This window comes from Pleurodeles waltl, chromosome 10 (genome assembly GCF_031143425.1).
Source record: "Pleurodeles waltl isolate 20211129_DDA chromosome 10, aPleWal1.hap1.20221129, whole genome shotgun sequence".
NCBI classification, from domain to species: domain Eukaryota; kingdom Metazoa; phylum Chordata; class Amphibia; order Caudata; family Salamandridae; genus Pleurodeles; species Pleurodeles waltl.
This window is the reverse complement of record NC_090449.1, coordinates 794,764,981-794,783,485: the sequence shown is the minus strand read 5'-3', so window position 1 is coordinate 794,783,485 and position 18,505 is coordinate 794,764,981. Positions and strand designations below refer to the sequence as shown.

Below are 18,505 nucleotides of genomic sequence, written 5' to 3'. Positions count from 1 at the left end.
CAGAAAAATATGCTTATTTAGCAAAAAAAAGAAGCTAGTATTTAAGACCGAAATATGTATATTTTGAGAAAATTGCAAGCTGGTAATGGGGGCCCAAATGGGTGCATTTCTATGCTACACTGGGTATATTTATTGCTAATGTGCCTTACTTAGCGCCATACGACCCTTACCAAAATGGTTGATATCTAGTGGCACACTTTAGACACATTTCATCATACATATTGATTTAGCTTTCCTGAAGTTATTACCACGTCTGGTACCTGAGGCCTCACCATGAAAGACAGGTGTAACTGAAGGTATAAGTGTGTAGTTGGAAGCTATAAAGCCTATGTAATCTGTGAGGGTAACCCCTGTGTCTGAGCCTGTAAAACCTCTCTAATGAGGAGCATGCCATCACTTTCCAGACTAGGAAAAAGCTATCTGTGTAAACTACATATTATTACCCTCTGCCCCCAATTCAGCTGCCCCTTCCAATTCCCCATTCATAATACGTGACTGAGACTCTACTTACAATATAGAAGAGGACTGAAAAATAAAAGTGGCAGGCAGAAGCGAAAAAATATACTGAACACATTTTGAAAAATTATAAGTCATATCAAAATGCATACCCAGAATTCTTAAATTGCCTGCAAAATATTTCTCTTATAAATCATTTCCAACATGTGTTACTTACCTATAACTCTTGTTTTCCAGTATTGATATCTTTCACATATTTACATACTTAAATCATCCCAATCGCCGAGGTGGGAGACTCACTGTACCTTCCAAAGCAGTAGAAGTAGTATCAACAATTTTCAATGACAAAAGATATTGACTTTAAAAGCTTATTTACATCATTTATAAAGAACCAAGCTCCAGCCAATAGCACCCTTTAGAACACCCCTCAGCAGAGGCATCTTCCGTCAGATTTTCAAGGACTAGGTGGAAATAGTCACCACTGACAAGAAGGCAAGCCTCTTTGGGGAGAAGGGTGGGTTGCATGTGAATCTATGAAAGATAGCACTGGATCTTTCATAGAATCACATGCTTCAATCAGAATAGCTAGCAGTTACATAATATATACTGTAATATAATGGTACATTTCAGAATAACGGATGCTGGGTACAAACATACAAATATCATCATGCAAAGATCACCTTATTGTAAAAAATTGTGAAACACTCCTTGAACCACAGCTGCATCACTGCGTTGCAACAAATTCAGGCAATAATGATGAGTGAACGTATACCTGGGTTTCCAAGTCACTGTACGGCATATATTTTTGTAGTGAAATATGTGTTTGCCCACTGACTTCGTGTTGCACAACCTTAACCTGAATAAGTTGTTCAGTGTTCATCAACTGCAGATTACACTTTGTATTCAGTTTAGCTGCCTACTGACTTTATCATAGCATTAGACATTGCTATGTTAAAGCCCTCTGTGTTTTTCCACATTGTCAACTGTGCTTGTTTTTCGTATTCTTTCTCACCAAAGAGCTAGGACATATTAACAACAATCAGTTAGTCAGTCAGCACCAGACTTCTGTTTTTCAGTGCAGGGAACGGTTTAGCCTTGAGAGAGATAATTTGGGAGACTGGCCAGTTCCAACCGGTTTCTTACAACTCTGACCTACATTAGCCAGCATGTTGGAATATTTCTTTTTTATGGGAGTTTTTTTTTTTTTCTAGAAAGCCCTTCGGTTCTTTAAGATATAAAAAGGTGGCCCTGCTCAGTAGCGGTGGAATTTCCATGACCTCGGTCAGGATTAGACATCGAATGTCTGACATATCTGTTGTGTGAGGGTGGAGATCTCTTTCTTGCAGTTGAACGAGGTGATCTTCTTGCTGCCATGAGAAAGATGAAGAACTTGGCAGGTTCTACGGTGATGAATTTGTACTTTATTCTTTGCTTTGCATAATCATAACTACATATATTTGCTGTGTACATTGCAGTTGAAAATCATTTTGATATATTTTCCTTTCATTGCTGTGACTATTTTTGAACGTGTGCTTTCAATCTGTTAACATCCTTTTTTATGAACCCCATGGTGAACTAATAATTAATGTCTTCTTTGAACTGAGAAGTGCATTCCAGAGATTTTTGTCAGCTCGGTCATTAGTGAAAGCAAAACAACTTTCAATAGGCAATGCCGCAAACAAGGCTGCCATTGTAAAGACTGCTCTGATAGAGTTCACCTTAGCCTTTTCCCTCAAAGGCCCAAAATCTTTAGAGGGACAGAATTGAATTGTCACTGAAATCCATCTTGCTATGCTTGCTTTTGAAACCGGCCCTCCTTTGTTAAGGTTGCCATATACAATTAATAACTAATCTGTAGTCCGATAGTGCTTGGTACAATGCAAATATAACTCTAAGCATCTCTTCACATCTAGAGTGTGCACTGTTCTTTTGGCAGGTGTCTGTGGATTCGGAAAAGATTTCTTAAGTACAACGGGTTCAATGAGATGGAAATCTGCTGGAACGTTAGGAAAGAACTTGGGATTAGTTGTTAGGATCACAGTATTATTCTTAAATTGTAAGACAGGTTCCTTTCTAGTGAGCACCTGGAGCTCACTCACTCACTCTTCTGGTGGAAGTCAGAGCTAAAAGTAAGGCTACTTTCAATGTTAAGAATGCGAGTTCTCCCTTATGAATAAGCTCGAAAGAGTTCTTCATTAGCTGTGACAGTACTGTGTTAAGTTGACAGGTTGGTGGAGGTGACTTTATTGGAGGGAATACTCTGAATAAACCTCTAAAAAATTGTGTTATTACTCTGTTAGACCATGAGGAAGGAGATCCAGAAGTTGTTCTGTATCTTGAAATGGGTGGTAAGTGCACTTTAATTAAAGAGTGAACTAGGCCTGATCTAGCCAGAGAGAGTAGGTATGGCAAAACGTGTTACGGAGGTTATAAGACAGCATGGAACTTTTACTTTTGGCATCATAAGCAAAAGCACTTCCATTTTAGGCAATATGTTTTGTTAGTAGAATAAGCTCTGGCTTTTGCAAGGACACCTCCACAGTCCTCTGGAATATCCAAGTGTTGAAGATCATGATATGTAGGAGCCAGGCCGATAGGAGCAGGGAGGTTGAGTTCGGATGAAGGACCTACAGGCATATAATTGATCAAAAAAATCCTTCTGGGATTCCAGCCGATTATGATTCTCCTCTGATAGCAGTGGAAATTCTATGAACCAGTGCCCATCTATATATATCTTGCGCCTCCTGCAAAAGAATCTGAGATATTGTCCCTCCTTGTTTGTTCAGGTGGTGCATACTGGTTGTGTTGTTTGTTCGTATCAACTCTGAAGATTATTTTATTCTTGGCAAGAAAGCTTGGAGGGCAAGTGAAATTCTCAAAGTTCCAGGAAGTTTATGTGATCTTTGATTGAGCCAGGGTCCTTTTCCCATTAATATGGAGATCCTACAATGGGTCCCCAATCTTGTAGAGAAGCAGCTGCTGTAATTACATTCAGAGATCTGGGACTAGAACGCGAGTCCTGCTGAGAGATTGTCAGAGCTTATCCACCAGGGAAGAGCTGTTAGCATGGATGGCGTTAGTTTGATGAGATCGTCAAAAAAACCATCTGTCTGTACCCATTGTGCATCTAATTCCTCCTGAAAGGGTCTCATCCATAGATGGGCACAAGGAACTAGTAAAACTGCGGATCACACCATGCTGAGAAGTAATTTGAGAAGGCAAACAAAAATAGACTTTCTTTTTTATATATTTTGTGCCATTGTTATGAGTTTGTTTTGTCTTTCTTCTGACAAGAATGCCTGGTCTTGCAATGTATCCAGGATTGCTTCTGGGAAATGTATCTTTGAGAGATGAAGGAGAGACTTTTGGTAATTGACTGCTAGTTCCAATGTTTCCAATGCCTGCAGAAAGGTTATTGTAGCCTTTGACACTTGATAAGCAGATGGCGCTTTTATGAGCCAGTCATCAAGATATGGGAAAATCTGGAGGCCTTTTTGTCATAAGCAGGCTGCCACTGGGGAGAGACACTTTGTAAAAATCCAGGAAGCAGAACTGAGACCAAATGGGAGTACTTTGAATTCAGAGTGAGTGCTGACTACAGTGAATCAGAGAAGTGTGCAATGTTTTGGATGGATAGGGATATGGAAATAGGCACCCAACGAATCTAAACTGGTCATTAAATCTCTGTGATTGAGGAGGTGCAGGATTTCTTGAAGGGTGATCATATGAAAAGATTTCTTCTTCAAGTACTTGTTCAGTTTCCTGATTTCCAGTTTGGGGGCACCATTCTCCTGATTTCTTCTTGACAAGGAAAAAACTAGAGTAAAAGCTCATTCCTTTTTAAAAGTGCGGGACCTTCTAAATGGCACCCTTGCTTAGCAGAGCTAGCCCTTCCTTTCAGAGAAGTTAGGGATGCAATGGAGGCACTCGTTGTGGTAGAGTGGTAGGTAGAATCTGGGTGAGCACCAAAGTAGGGCCATATGTGATGCAGGGGTGTGGAATTCCTATAGCCAGACGCACAGGACATATTGTTTAAGTAAAGGAAACATGTTTTCATGTTTATTTTGTCCTTGGGACAGGTAGGCCCAACCCTCTGCAGCACAAACTCTTTGGCTGCCAGTTTAAAGGGGAGGGAACTGTCTGTAGTTAAGGTAATATTTATGTCAATGTGCTAATGCTGTTTGAACTTGTATTTATGGTTCAATAATGCAAAACCTTTGTTATTAGAGTGAGCGCTTTCAAACAAATGTCGTAAGCTCGGACTCCACAACTGACAGTGGTTTCAGTAATAAAATGTACACACACGTTTGAAACGTTTATCAAAATGAGCCTGGGTATAATGCTCCCAGCATGCTCTCTGATTAGATGCAAATGTTTGAAGAAGCTTGTAAGCAAGATAGATGATTATTTCAAAATGAAATGTTCAGAAAAATAATGCACTAGGAAATTACCTACCAATAGGAGTACTTTTTTTACAAGAAATCCTGAGGGTCAAACAAAACAATTGGGATCAGAACAGAAGGAAGGTAAATACAGAAAGACCATAAGGGGTAAGAGAAGAAGAAATTCCCAAGGAAAGATGTGGGATGAAGACGAGATCATGGGACAAGATGGGGTAGAAATAAACCCTGAACGGTTGATTATGTGATCAATTTATCGGATAGAGATCTTTCACCAGATATGAGATCACTTTTAATTAAAAGTCCAAGTTTTTGCCCTGCTAGTTTTGGTGACCTATGTTAAATTAAAATAGATCTTTACAAATTTGTTAGACATCCTAAATTAAAAGATACTTTCAAATGAATCCTATTTACTCACAGTAAGGTTGCCATATCCATCATGCAAGGATTTGAATGCAATAGCTTGTTGATTAAAGATATGTATGATTATGTAGCACTGTTATCGATCGCAGAGTGTGAGGAGGATCCTACTACTTTATCACAGGTTTTAAGTAATCTAAATGTAGTACCGGATTTAAATTCAACCAGTGGTCTGAGAAGGAAATGTAGGTGACACCAAAGGTATCAAGCAATAATAATATTGAGGTATTTTATGAAAAGTTGTGTAGAGATTTGAATTTATTCATGTCTAAGGATAGGTTCCAGAAACCCATCAGCAACTTAAGTCATGGGGAACAACAAGCATTAAAGACATTGCAGCAGGATGAGAGTATCATAATTAGACAGGCTTACAAAGGGGGCAATATTGTGGTTATGAATAGGTTGGACTACGAAAAGGAGATTTGCACACAATTGAGTGATGTGAATTGCTATGAGATTATAACGTATAATCCCGTTCTGGAACTGACGAATAAGATTAACAGTAGATTGAAACTACGGCATCAACAATGCCTACTTGATGACGATTCATTTTTTTATTTGAAAGTAGACTATCCGAGGTTCCCTTGCCTGTGCACTCTTCCAAAAATTCTTTAAAAGTTGTCTTTTCCACTGGGGAGGCCAATTGTATCCGGTATCTCGGGACCAACAGAGAAGCTATCAGAGTATGTTGATATATTTTTACAGCCTCTGGTTAACAACCTTCCATCATATATCAAAGACCCAAAACACATTTTGAGCATATTGATTGATGTACAGTGGGAGGCGGGTATGTTGATGGTGACACTTGATGTTGCTTCATTATATACTCGCACTAGACATGAGCTGTGCTTACAAACAGTACGTTATTTCCTTAACAGAAGATCAGAAGATCTGCGAGCCTTTGGGAACACACTGAGATGCTGATTGAAATGATTGATCTGATTTTGGATAACAACTTCTTTCTATTTGGTAAAGAATGGTTTAGACAGAAACGGGGTGTGGCGATGGGCTCCAGATTTTCTCCATCCTATGCTAATCTGTTTATGGGTTGGTTTGAGGAGAAGTGGGTCTGGGGACTGGGCTTCATTCAGTGGCAGGCACATATATTTTATTGGGGTCGTTATACTGACTGTCATGATTTGGATGGGCAGTACTGAACAGTTATTGGACTTTTGCAAATATCTGAATTCCAATGTAGCAAATGTCAGATTGACCTATCAATACATTCATGAGAGGATTGAATTTCTGGATGTAGAGTTATTTATGGATGATGACAAAATTCTGAGTAGACTTTTTCGGAAACAAACCTCTCGTAATTCTATTTTACATGCTTCAAGTGCTCTTTCTATACACCAAATTGAGTCAATACTATTTGGGGAGATCGTGACGGCCAGACAAAACTGCAGCAAGGATCAGAATTTTAGACAATGTATTCGAGACATGGGTGAGCAGTTTAAATTGAGAGGATATCAGACAAGTGATTTTGAAAGAGCAAAACGGCGGGTTATGAGGATTTCTAGGCAGGATACATTAAAACCCATTCCCACCTTTGGTGTTAGAGATGATAAACAAAGTTAGAATGGTAACTGACTATACGAGAACTTCTATTGCCTTAAGGAAGACGATGAATAGGCATTGGGGAATTCTGTCTTAAGACAGTACCCGTAGAGGTTTCTTTTCAGATAGACCTGAAATTACATACCGGAGAGGGAAATCTCTGAAAAATATTCTTAGTCCTAGTTCCCCGGCACATCGGTCACAGGATAATTGCCTGTCTGTTTACAAGAAAGGTTTCTTCAAGTGTGGACAATGTAGGTGGGCATGTCATGGCAAGAAGGGTTTTGACAGTGCTGTATATCGTTTATTTGAAATTTAATCAAATATCAATTGTAACACAACTTTTGTTGTATACATTATAATGTGCAAATGTGACTGCATCTATGTGGGGAGCACGATTCGCCCCCTCAGGATTAGAATCAGTGAACATTTAGGAGCCCTTAAACATGATGATGAGAGCTATCCAATTGTGATACATATGAGAGAAATATCTGGAACATACAGAAGGACTGGAGTTTTGTTTGGCTGAATTAAATTGAAAAATTGTCTGAACCACACTAAAGGACTGGAGTGTTGTACTTAAAGATGCTACAATATTGAACTTAATTATGACATGTGAATTTGGATTTGGATTTTGAGTTTTTTTTCCTGAGAGAAACATATACATACAGATTGAGAATTTGTAATATAAAAAAAAATATGTTTTACTATACTCTTTAAGAGTGTACCTTAATATGGATCATCTAGTAAAACGTGTTGATGCATGCTAGTATTTCCAAAAAATATTCATAATGGAAAACTGGTGTGACCAGTTTGAGCAAGTTATGGGAAACATGAAAACAAACAAGCATTGGCAAAGCCAACTGATCGGAAATTGGTGGTCAGTCTTTTGATTTTGTCAATGCGTATCTTGTTCTGACATGGCTTTTGTAAAACTTTGTTGTGGGAGCTGCCAGACCCTCACCATTGTAACAAGCATTGGCAAAAGCAAAAATATATATACATGTTTGGCTTTTTCTCAAAAAGCACAAATTGCCATTTTAGTTCCTGGCACTGAACAAAACTACTTTGTGTACCAATATCGTCTTTGTGAAAGAGCAGAATATTATCTATCACTCACAGTAAAGCCTGATAGATGGATCAAGAGAGAAATAGAATTTTAATAAAAACAAAAGGTCTTAGTTAATGCCAGACCTAATTAGAGGCCCAGTTCTTAAAGAAAGTCACAAAAGTGCAAGAAAGGAATAGGTCTTTGCATTAGTGCAGAATTATGGCTTTCATGAATTCGCAAGAAGTTACAGAAGAAAACTGGGAAATCGTACTCCTAGAAAATATTTGTGAACTGTATTACAGCATGAGCAAATGTGCACATTTAGATTTGCTCAGGCAAAAATCTATTGATTGTTTACAAATTCATTTTCCCTCCAACCGCTTTTTTCCCAACCCTGGTAGAACGTCTACTTCTGCCCTAGTCAAGAGTAAATTTCCAGCCTTTCTCAGTATGGGAAAAGATTAGAGAGAAGCTGGTGAAAATCTTAAAAAAATGCAAGATAGTAGGTTTGCACAGACTCAAACACATGCCAATCTTGGAACTTTTGCTTACTGCTTCCTCCAGCCCCAGTATATAGATCTGCAGAACGGTATCAAAATAAGGAAACTGCTAGTATTCAAGCCCTACTATGGTATTAGCCATGGCATACTCAGAGGCTATTATCAGAACTCTTATATAATGAGACTGCTGCCATAATGTGTGTCAGCACTACATGGCACCAAAGGGACAAATAGATTTTTTTACAGGACAAAAAGATATTTTATAAGACAAGTAGATTTATGAAGCAACCTGTCCCTCGGACAAGTAGATTTTATTAAATTCCACACCCCTGTGTGATGAGATTCAGGACCCATTTGTCCGTTATGATCTTCCGCCATCGGTGGGTACACTTCAATTTTTTTTCTCCCACAGGGTGGTGTGCTGTAGGAGGTGTAACCGGCACTATAATGTCATCATTGCTTCCTGCTTTTGTCTCTTGCTGGTGTGGACTGCTTAGTATGGTTGGTGCTACTGGTAGGTAAACAGAAAAGGGTGCCGAAAAGGTTAGTATGCATACCACCTTTGGTATTTCCCTCAATAAGATTAAGTGTCTTTTTTCACAGGCTGCATGAATAGGTGTTTTATGGAACTGTAAAGTGTCCATAGATCTAGCAGTGTCAGCCTTGATTATTTGTAAGGCGTCGTCAACATGCTTGCCAAACAAAGCTTTGCCATCATCTGGAATATCTAAATTCTTAGTTTGCCCCTCAGGTCGAAATGCTGTGGCCTTTACCCATCCTTGACACTGAATAACAGCTGATTCAGCGATCTGTCGGAATCCTATTGAAGCTATGTCCATAGCACAATCTATGATTTCCGACGCAAATCTTCTCCTTCCTGTAGAATGTTTTTTGCTTGTGCTTTCTTGTCTTCCAGCAGGAAATCAAGATTTATGACGCTATCCAACCATATTTGGAGGTCATATCTTCCCAGAATTACCAGCGAATGTGCTGCACGTGCAGCTGTCTGACATAGTTGAGAACCTCTTACCAATGTTATCAAGACAGCTGCCTTCTTTGTCCCTGGGGTTTGAAACTGGTGTGGAAAGGTGACCGGCGCTGGGCAGCCTGTGTGATGACAGAATCTGGTTTTGGATACTGAACCAGACATGCAGGCGGGACTTCAGGAGCTTTGTACTTTTATCGATTCATGGCTAAACTGCTCTGACTTTGGCAGCAGTTTTCATAATTTTAATTCCATCCTCCCAGATATAATCTACAACTGGGATTGCTCTATCAGTTTTCCTAGACTGTTCTTAAAAATCATAGAGGAAGCAATCAGGTGAAGGTGTTGGGATGAGGTAATCGTCCCATACGTTAGCTATAAATTTGAGTATCATGAATTTAATCCTTTTGTCTATCATCATCTGAGGAACATGGACTGCTCCCAGGAGGCCAGGCAATATTAGATACTGAGGTCATTATTGGAGTGGCAGGTGGTGGAATAGGTTTGGGACCTTGGTGCATAAGGTTATGGATGAACTGGTAAAAATGTTGTTCCAGGAGGCATAGGAAAGCGTTTATAATAGTCCTGCAACATGCCTTGCAGATCTTGTACCACGGCTACAGGAACCTGAACCACGCCCTCAGGTGTTGGAGGAGAGCGAATTGGTGAAGTTGCTCCACACATTGCCTAGGCTTTTCTATATATTGTTGCCTCTAATAGTCATTTTCATAATAGCACCCTTCATCCTCTTCGTCCTGGTACTTAACATTAAACTCCAAAGGACTATGAGCTGTACCACAAGGTCCAATATCACATTCATCACACTCTTCCCCATCCAATAAATGGCTTGGTAGCAAGGGTGACACTTTGCTAGGTGCTATGTTCTGGGAGCAAAATAGTCTGTACAGGCTTGGTCATCATTGATGGCATCGTCGAAGAGGTCGTTGTCAATTTCGGTGTAAGGCGCAACATGAAAGTTTCTTCATCGGCGGTTTTGCTGTTGACGACTTTGTCTTCTCTGCCGATTGTGCTGTCGACAGTCTTGTCAACTAGGTTTGCACTGATGGTGTCATAGTCAACAGTACTGGCAAGATGGTCGTCAATGAGAGGTCGTCGACGTGGCTGTAGTAGTTAATGTTGTCGTTGTCACAGCTATCAACTATGTTTTTGACGGCAGTGTCGTTTTCGGCGAGACTTTCATTGACAGTTTTGATTTGGTCATGACTGGCTTTGAGGATTTGGCAGTGTGTAAAGCCAAGGCTGAAAAAGTCGAAGGCTCCAATAAAGCGCCCTCCGAGAATAAGTTTGCCCTCTTTTCTCAGGGTGTGCCTTTTTGAAGGCCCTCCTCTACCTCTGGTGACCCCTGGCCTGAACTCTCTTTTCCTCGACTTTTCTTGTGAAGTAACAGAATCCTCACTGTGGTCTTCCTCAGAAACAACAGTTGTTTTAGACATAAGTTTCTGAAAACATAATAACAGCCTCCCCTCTATATCTTAGAGAGTTTTAGAAAAAAACAGTTGTACAGATTTTGCCTTGTGGGTAGGATGAAGACAGTTTGTACACTCCTTATGAAGCACTTCCGTGTCCAACCTCTTGTTTCCACATGTATCACAAGGTTAAAGAGCCCTTTCTTCAAGGGTTCTGACAAGTTAGTGTCAGGTGTTGAAAAGTGAAACAGCAGAAGTAATCTGGATAAACCAAATCTGTTTATAAGCTGAAGAAACTGAGCAGAGGGCAGGGAGACTCCCATTCAAACATGCAGTAGATAATCTGAGGGAAGATGCCTCTGCTCTGAGTGTTTTAAAGGGTGCAATCGGCTCATTAGCTAGAGTTTGTTTCTTCACAAATGACGCTGAGAAGCTAATTAAGTCAATACCTTTGTCATTGTAAACTGTGTATACTACTTCTCCTGCTTTGAAAGGTACCGTAAGACTTGCATCTTGACAACAGGGATGATTCAAGGATGTGAATGCATGAAAGATCCAAAACCTCGAGAAAAGTTAATTGTGACCGAAAAAGAAGTAAATAATTTTTACCATAATGTTTTCAAAGTGCTTGGAGGGTGGAACCTCACAACCAAGCTAGGGTTCCTAATAGACCATTCAGTTATTTAAGTGTTCTTTCAAGTTTTTAACTGGTGGTGGTGGAGCATTCCTCTAGGAAAAGTTGAGAATGAAATTAGGTTGCAGTGTGCTAAAGCCTTTTATGTCCAACCACTTTTAAAATTCACCAACTGCCACTAGTTTCAAATACAAAGAAAATATTTAAAAAAAATAAGCCTGGAATTCACCCGAATAGAATACTTATCTAGCTGAGTAGTTTCAGCACACACCCTGTATTATTACTTTAGCTCCTGATTTAAAAACAGCAACCCCCTCGATTGCAGGTGTTGATAGAATCAAAATGGAATAAAACATAACAAGCTCTGAGTAGATTATTTTTCCCAACACACATTAAAGAGCCTGTGGTTCAATAAAAAAATATTTAATGACAAGACATGGAGGCTAGCACTACACATGTATAGCTTATGAAATGTTTTGTAGACAGTGAAACAAATAAACGTAGACATCCACTATTTAACTTCGGAACCAGTGAGGAGGAAAAGATTCATAAACATTAGCACTTTTGAATATGTTAACTTGATCATTTAGAATATAGTATGTGGCCCGCCAATGTGCTTAGGAAGCAACGGTCCCACACCACCAGCCTGGCAGTGGATAGCCCACTATATTCTGAGTTCTTTGCTGCTCTGTATTTCTTTTTTGTTTCACAAACAAATCTGTCAACGTGTAGACATTTGTTTCTAAAAACCAAAAATAAATGTGTGTAGCAAGAAACATGCCTTCTCCCTGAGTAGCTGGGCATGTTTCCTCTTTTCCAGGAAGGGAAGCAGCAAAGAAGAAAAAAAGAAATAGGGAGAGGAGGAAGGTACAGGAAGAAAGGAATGAAGGGGGTAGCAAAAAGGAAGGAAGTAGTGGGCAGGAAGGAAGGAGGGAGGGAGGAAGGAAAGATGAGGAAGAGTGAGGAAAAGGAGGAGGGAGAAAGAAGGAGGAAAGAGTAGGCGTAGTAAGGGAGGGGAGCAGGAGGAGGATCTTAAGTTTTCTTCATAGCCTTGACTTTTAGGTAGTTGCTATCAAGGTTTTCTTTCACTTGAGAACCAAGCCTTTAAAGTCATATTTAATGGGCTTTGCAGTTTTTTTCCCAGTCAGGATGGATCCAAAACCACTTCATACATAGATCATGAAAGTCCATTTTTGACCTTCATTGTAGGGGCCAAAAGTAGATAGTCATCCAAAAGTTTGCAAGACCAGGACTTTGGAGCGTTTATTTTGGGGTTAGCCATTGCTGCATAAAAGGCAAAAGAAGGCTATTTTAGGGGTAACCTCCTGCTTGAACACTGACAAAATAAAAAGTAAAAAATGCATGAAGCATTAAAAATTATTTTGAAATGATTTGCTAACAGCATGCATGTAGAGGATTAATAAATGATTGTGGGATGACGCAGTGCAATTTGAAGACACAAGTGAGTCTTTCATATAAAACAAGAGCAGGTAGAAAGATGCAACAAAACAGCTTACAGTTTAAGGTGGGAGATAATTACTCCCATATGGTAAAGTATCGGTAACAGAAGGTTATTACTAGTTAAAGCTCTCTCTAGCTAGATTCCTATAGAATTCCCATAGAAAGCACTGCAACACCTAGCTCTGGAAGAATTATACCCTTTGCTACTGTAAATAATCTCGATCTGTTAAACATTTTTAGCTCCAGAAATGTGTCAGCCATCACAGAAATCAATCATGAACTTGATGAAAAAAACTGTGACTTCACCACCATCACAATGAGAGCTAATGTGGTATAATGTAGCTTCCAAACAAAACAAATTATAGAAAAAAACTCCCATGCGGTCCACTGTTTATGACAAAAGCAATTCAACACTTTATTGCATTCTGAATTCTCAAAATGAGATGTTTGGTACAAAAATATTTAAGATAACCAGCTGACCTCAATATTGTGACTTAGAAGTATACAAAAGCACAAATGCGGGAAATGCTTTATGACGTTCCTGGAAACTAGATGAATGTGTTATTTCAAGCTTCTCAGGCTAAACAGAAAGCTAATACATACAAAGAAAATTCAAACATCTTTACCTTTTTAATATCCAGCTAATAAAAGTAATCAACCCACATACCTTACTGTCTTGAAGTACCTCTAACTGCACTTTTAAGGTCTCAGTAATTTTCATTTGTTCTTTCCATTTCAACTCCACCTCAGCCAGCTCATCGGCATACCCACTGCATTTTGTCTTCACCTCCTAATAAAGTATACATTAAACCACAAAGTTAATCACTAGAAGCCTTAGGACGGTAGACTTCACAGTCTCAACCTTGTTACCTATGAGTATTAGAAACAAACACAATCAATGGCAAAGCCAATGGGTCTCGCCCATGTAATTGTGTTTTAGCACTGTTGTACACCAGTGTGACTGCCGTTCGGCATGGCTAAAAGTTAATGGGGTTGAGTCCTGTAGATTGGATTGGGGCAGACTGAGGTAGAGTGGAACAGGGTAGATCGGGGTAGAGTGGAGTGGGGTAAATTGGCACAAGGTGAAGGTAGTAAGGATTGAGGTGGTTGGGGTACACTGTAGTGTGGGAGTTGGGTGGATTGGAATGGAAGAATGGGATGGGGTGGATTGTGGTAGATTGGAGTGTGGAAGACGGGTAGATTAGTGGAGTAGATGGAATTGGGGTGGAGTGAGGCAGACTGGAGTGGAATGGGATAGACTGGACTGGGATATACTGAGGTAGATTTGAGTGTAGTGGGGTAGAGTGGGGAAGAGTGGAGAGCTGTGGACTGGGGTAGACTGGAGTGGGGTACACTAGAATGGGATAGATTAGAGTGGAATGGGGTAGATTAGGGATGAGTGGGGAAGATTAGAGTGATATATACAGGAGTGGGATAGATAGCTGTAGATTTGAGTGGGGTGGATTGAGTGGAGGTGGATGGAGTGCTGTGGGGTAGAATGGACAGGTTGGGTAGATTGGAGCAGAGTAGACTGGAATAGGGTGGAGTGGGGTAAGGGAGCCTGGAGTGGGGTGGATTTGGGTGAAGTGGGTTATATTGGACTGGAGTGGGGTAGATTTGAGAGGCATGTGGCAGTATGATTTGGAGTGGGGTAGATTGAGTAGAGTAGAATGGTGTGTTGTAGACTTGGGGAGAGTGGAGTGGGGTAGATTGGGTGGATTGGAGTGGGTGAATTAAAGTGGAGTAGATTAGAGTGGGGATAAGTGCAATTGAAAAAACTGCAGTGGAGTCGAGAGTGGAGTAAGGAACTGGGGAAGAGCAGAGTGTAGTAGGGTAGATTAATGTGGAGTGCGGTAGACTGAAATGGAGTGGGGTAGACTGGAGTGAGGCAGATTGAAGAGGGGTGATTGGAGTGGGGTAGATGGGGTGGGACAGATAGGGTTGGGGTAGAGTAGGTTAGATTGCAGCAGGGTGGGATGGAGTGGGGTGAAGTTGAGTAGAATGGGGTACAGTCGATTGGAGTGGAGTAGATTGGAGTGGGGCAGATTGGGGTGGGGAGGACTGAGTGAGGGAAGATTAGAGTAGATTGGGGTGGGGCGGACTGTGGTGGAGGGGGTTAGGATGGAGTGCTGTGGGGCAGATTTGAGTAGAGTGTGGTAGATTGAATTGAAGTGGAGTGGGTTAGATTTGGGTAGAGTGCAGTGGATTGGGGTAGATTGGGGTGGAGTGGGAAAGACTGGAGTAGGGTAGACTGGAGTGAAGTGGGGCTGACTGAAGGAGAGAGGATTAAACTGGAGTGGGGTAGGTTGGAGTAGAGTGGAGAGAAGCAGATTGGAGTGGGTAGATGAGTGGAGTGGGGTAGGCTGAGGTGAGGTAGATTGCAGTGAGATAGGAGTGGGACATTTTGGAGTGGGGTAGATTTAGGTAGATTGGAGTGGGGTAGATTAGAGCGGGGTAGACTGGAGTTGGGTGGTTTGAGGTGGAGTGGAGTAGGGTAGCTTGGAGTGGGTTAGACTGGACTGGAGTGAGGAAAATTTAAGTGGCATGCGGTAGATTAGAGTGAAATGGAGTGGGGTATATTGGGTGGAGTGGAATGGAGTGGGGTAGTTTGGGACAGAGTGGAGTAGGGGTAGACTGGGTGTATTGAAGTGTGTAACTTGGAGTGGGGAAGAATGTGGTGGAGCGGAGCTGAGTGGAAGTAAATAGATTCGGGAACAGTGGAGTGGGGTAGACTGGAGTAGAGTGTAATGGTGTAGATTAGGGTGGGGTAGCTTGGGTGGCTTAGAGTAGGGTAAATTGGAATGGAGTGAGAAGTTTGGATGGGGGTAGATTGGACTAGAGTAGTCAGGAGTGGAGTGGGGGTAGACTGGGGAGGGATGGATTGTAGTAGGGTAGATTGGGGTGGAGTGGCATGTGGTAGAGTGAAGTGAGGTAGAGTGAAGTGAGATAGAGTGGAGTGGGGTAGAGTGGAGTGGGGTAGAGTGGAGTGGGGTAGAGTGGAGTGGGGTAGAGTGGAGTGGGGTAGACTGGAGTCGGGTAGACTGGAGTCGGGTAGACTGGAGTCGGGTAGACTGGAGTCGGGTAGACTGGAGTGGGGTAGACTGGAGTAGATTAGAATGAGGTTGAATGTGATGGAGTGTGGTATATTAGAACAGAGTGAGGTAGAATAGAGAGGAGTTGGATAAATTGCAGTGGAGGTTGACGTGGAGTGGAGTAAACTGAAAAAGAGTGGGGTATATTGGAACCACTTCTTCATAATATATCCTCTTAAATGGAGAGGCCTGCAGAGTCACTTAAGAGAGAGAAAATTATTATGTAGCCTATGGGTATAGGCTACAATGGCCTCAAACCTTCATCTTAAATTCAAAAAAGGGCCCAAGAGATTACATTTATACACAATTTGATGATGTTTTAGTAAATACAGCATAAATGTATTTCACTAACCCTTTTTTAAGTAACAGAGATATCAAGCAACCAGAACAAAGTAGCCCCTAAGGCAGCCATTATGAGAGGAAATAGAGCATGTGTCTTTAAGAAGCGAGAGACCACCAGTATGCCATCATGCTGAGCAGGTGACAGTTGCTTCAGGTCTTTTTTACGGCTCCTGCTGACAGCTTCCTGGAACACTCGACCTTTTCATAGTTTTTTTTTCTCCACAAAATCCTCACAGATTTTGTTGACAACTGTTTTGCTCGGCAGTTTTAATTTATCCCTAGGAGTTTCTTTATTTTTCTGACTGAAAAGTCACATTTTTTAGTCAAACAAAATGTCATCCTTGTTTGACAAGTTTCCTGCCTGTGGAAGAAAGAAGGTCAAAACAGACTCCCACGAAGTCTGTATGATTGCCTTCCCTCAAGTCATGTTCCTGAGTCTTGCCAAAACGGCAAGACTTTTTCTAGATGAACCCTGAGAGACAGGAAGAAAATCTGACTATATGGTACTGAGGAGTGGCGAAGACAGCAAGCTTCATCTGAAGGTGGGACCTCAGGGTGAGGAGAGGATCAGTCATCTACCAAGGCCCCGTCAGCTGTCCCTCTTACTTCCAGAAAGAAACCACAGTGCAGAAAACACACCGGTCCCGGTCGATGTCGAGAGGGTCAACATCGATGAGGGGTACGAGCATCTCCCCAGAGATAAGAGAGGATTTTGTGGAAATCGTAAATGAAGGCTTGATGGTATCCAATCAAGTTATTGCCATGGAGTCGCTCTCCACAGACATTGTTTGCTCCGTTTTACTACCCTCAAACCAGAATATTGTTCGCAATGGATATTATTAGCTGTCAGCAGCAGGGTTGACATCAAGGAAGCAGCGAAGAACAACACAGTCATGACGAATTGACACACAGGCCTCGTTCGACATTGAGAAATACAGCTACACCACAATGTCATCACTCGACGTCAAGGTCCCCATCGACATGCCGTCATAGATCACTGCTGAGGGCAACATTACAGTCGAGATGCCGCTGATCATCATCAATGAGTAGATCGCCGTCGGGCATAGAAGATAGACATTGAGGAGTCATTCACCATATCCATATGTAACATATGTAACATTACAGGAGGCAAGGAAAAAGAGGAGACGCATTTATTCCTCTCCTGATTCTGAAGGGTTGATCCTCCTCTCCCTCCTCCCTCCTCCCTTCCTCCCTCCTTCTCCTCCTTCTACTCCCTCCTCCTCCTCAGCCAATACCTCCTCAGCCAACACCGAATGTGCCTCCTTCACAGGCACCACTCCTGTAACGACAGGACACTCCCAGATCAAGGTCCAGGTAAAGCCATCACTCAAGTCGGCACCAAAATAGGTCAAGGTGCCCCCTACCGTCCATTCTGCCGAAATAAATCTCAGTTACACGTGGAGGTAAACATCCTCTTACAGAAGCAGGCGGTGGGGGCCCGTTTGTCCTCTCCAATGAGGAAATGGAATCTATTCCAGGTACTTTCTTGTCAAGAAGAAAGATAAGAACTAATTCAGACCCATTCCCAACAGAATGGGACAAAATTCAAAACAGTTAACAAGTGGATTTAGCGCAAAATGTTTCAGAAGCGGTCTTTACACCAAATTTATCCCCAATTACACCAAGGGGATTGGCTGTGTTTCATAGACCTTCAAGACGCATACCTTCACATTCCAATTGCCATAAAGCACCACAAGTTCTTCAGGGTTGTAGCAAGTCGAGACCACTACTAGTACAAAGTCCTTCCATTTTGCCTCAAGCCAGCACCCAGAAAATTCTCGAAGTGCATGCTAGTGGTGGCTGCCCATCTGAGGAAAAACAAAATCTTCGTCTACCCCTACCGTGACAATTGGCTGATCAAGGCGTCCACGTCTCAAGAAGCTCAGCTTCACTACACCTGGACTTGCAGTCTCCTCAAAAGATTAGGCCTAAAAGTACATCTCAGCAAGTCAAATTCTGTCCCGGTTCAGATTTGGCACTACCTGGGAGCGACCATTGACATATTACAGGAAAGAGTGTATCCTTCGGAGGAGAGACGTTTATCGATCCTTCGGAAATGTCACTTTCTCATGACAGCTTGCCGTCTAACAGTAAGAAAAATATCCTCTCTTCTAGGATCGATGACATCTGGCGTCTTCCACTGAATGCTCATCGCCACA

General features: G+C 41.5%; 1 protein-coding gene across 6 annotated transcripts in view; it reads right to left on the bottom strand.

Annotated features, from left to right (window-relative positions):
- The window catches only part of TAX1BP1 (Tax1 binding protein 1), a 638,481-nt gene that overhangs the window by 185,963 nt on the left and 434,013 nt on the right, over nt 1-18,505 (bottom strand). For 4 of the 6 annotated variants that reach the window (XM_069211447.1, XM_069211444.1, XM_069211449.1 and 1 more), the window contains one exon: nt 13,559-13,681. The exons of the other annotated variants lie outside the window; for them this stretch is intronic. In XM_069211447.1, coding sequence (XP_069067548.1) covers nt 13,559-13,681 — 123 coding nt within the window. The remainder of the gene's footprint in view (nt 1-13,558; nt 13,682-18,505) is intronic. 6 annotated transcript variants of the gene reach the window in all.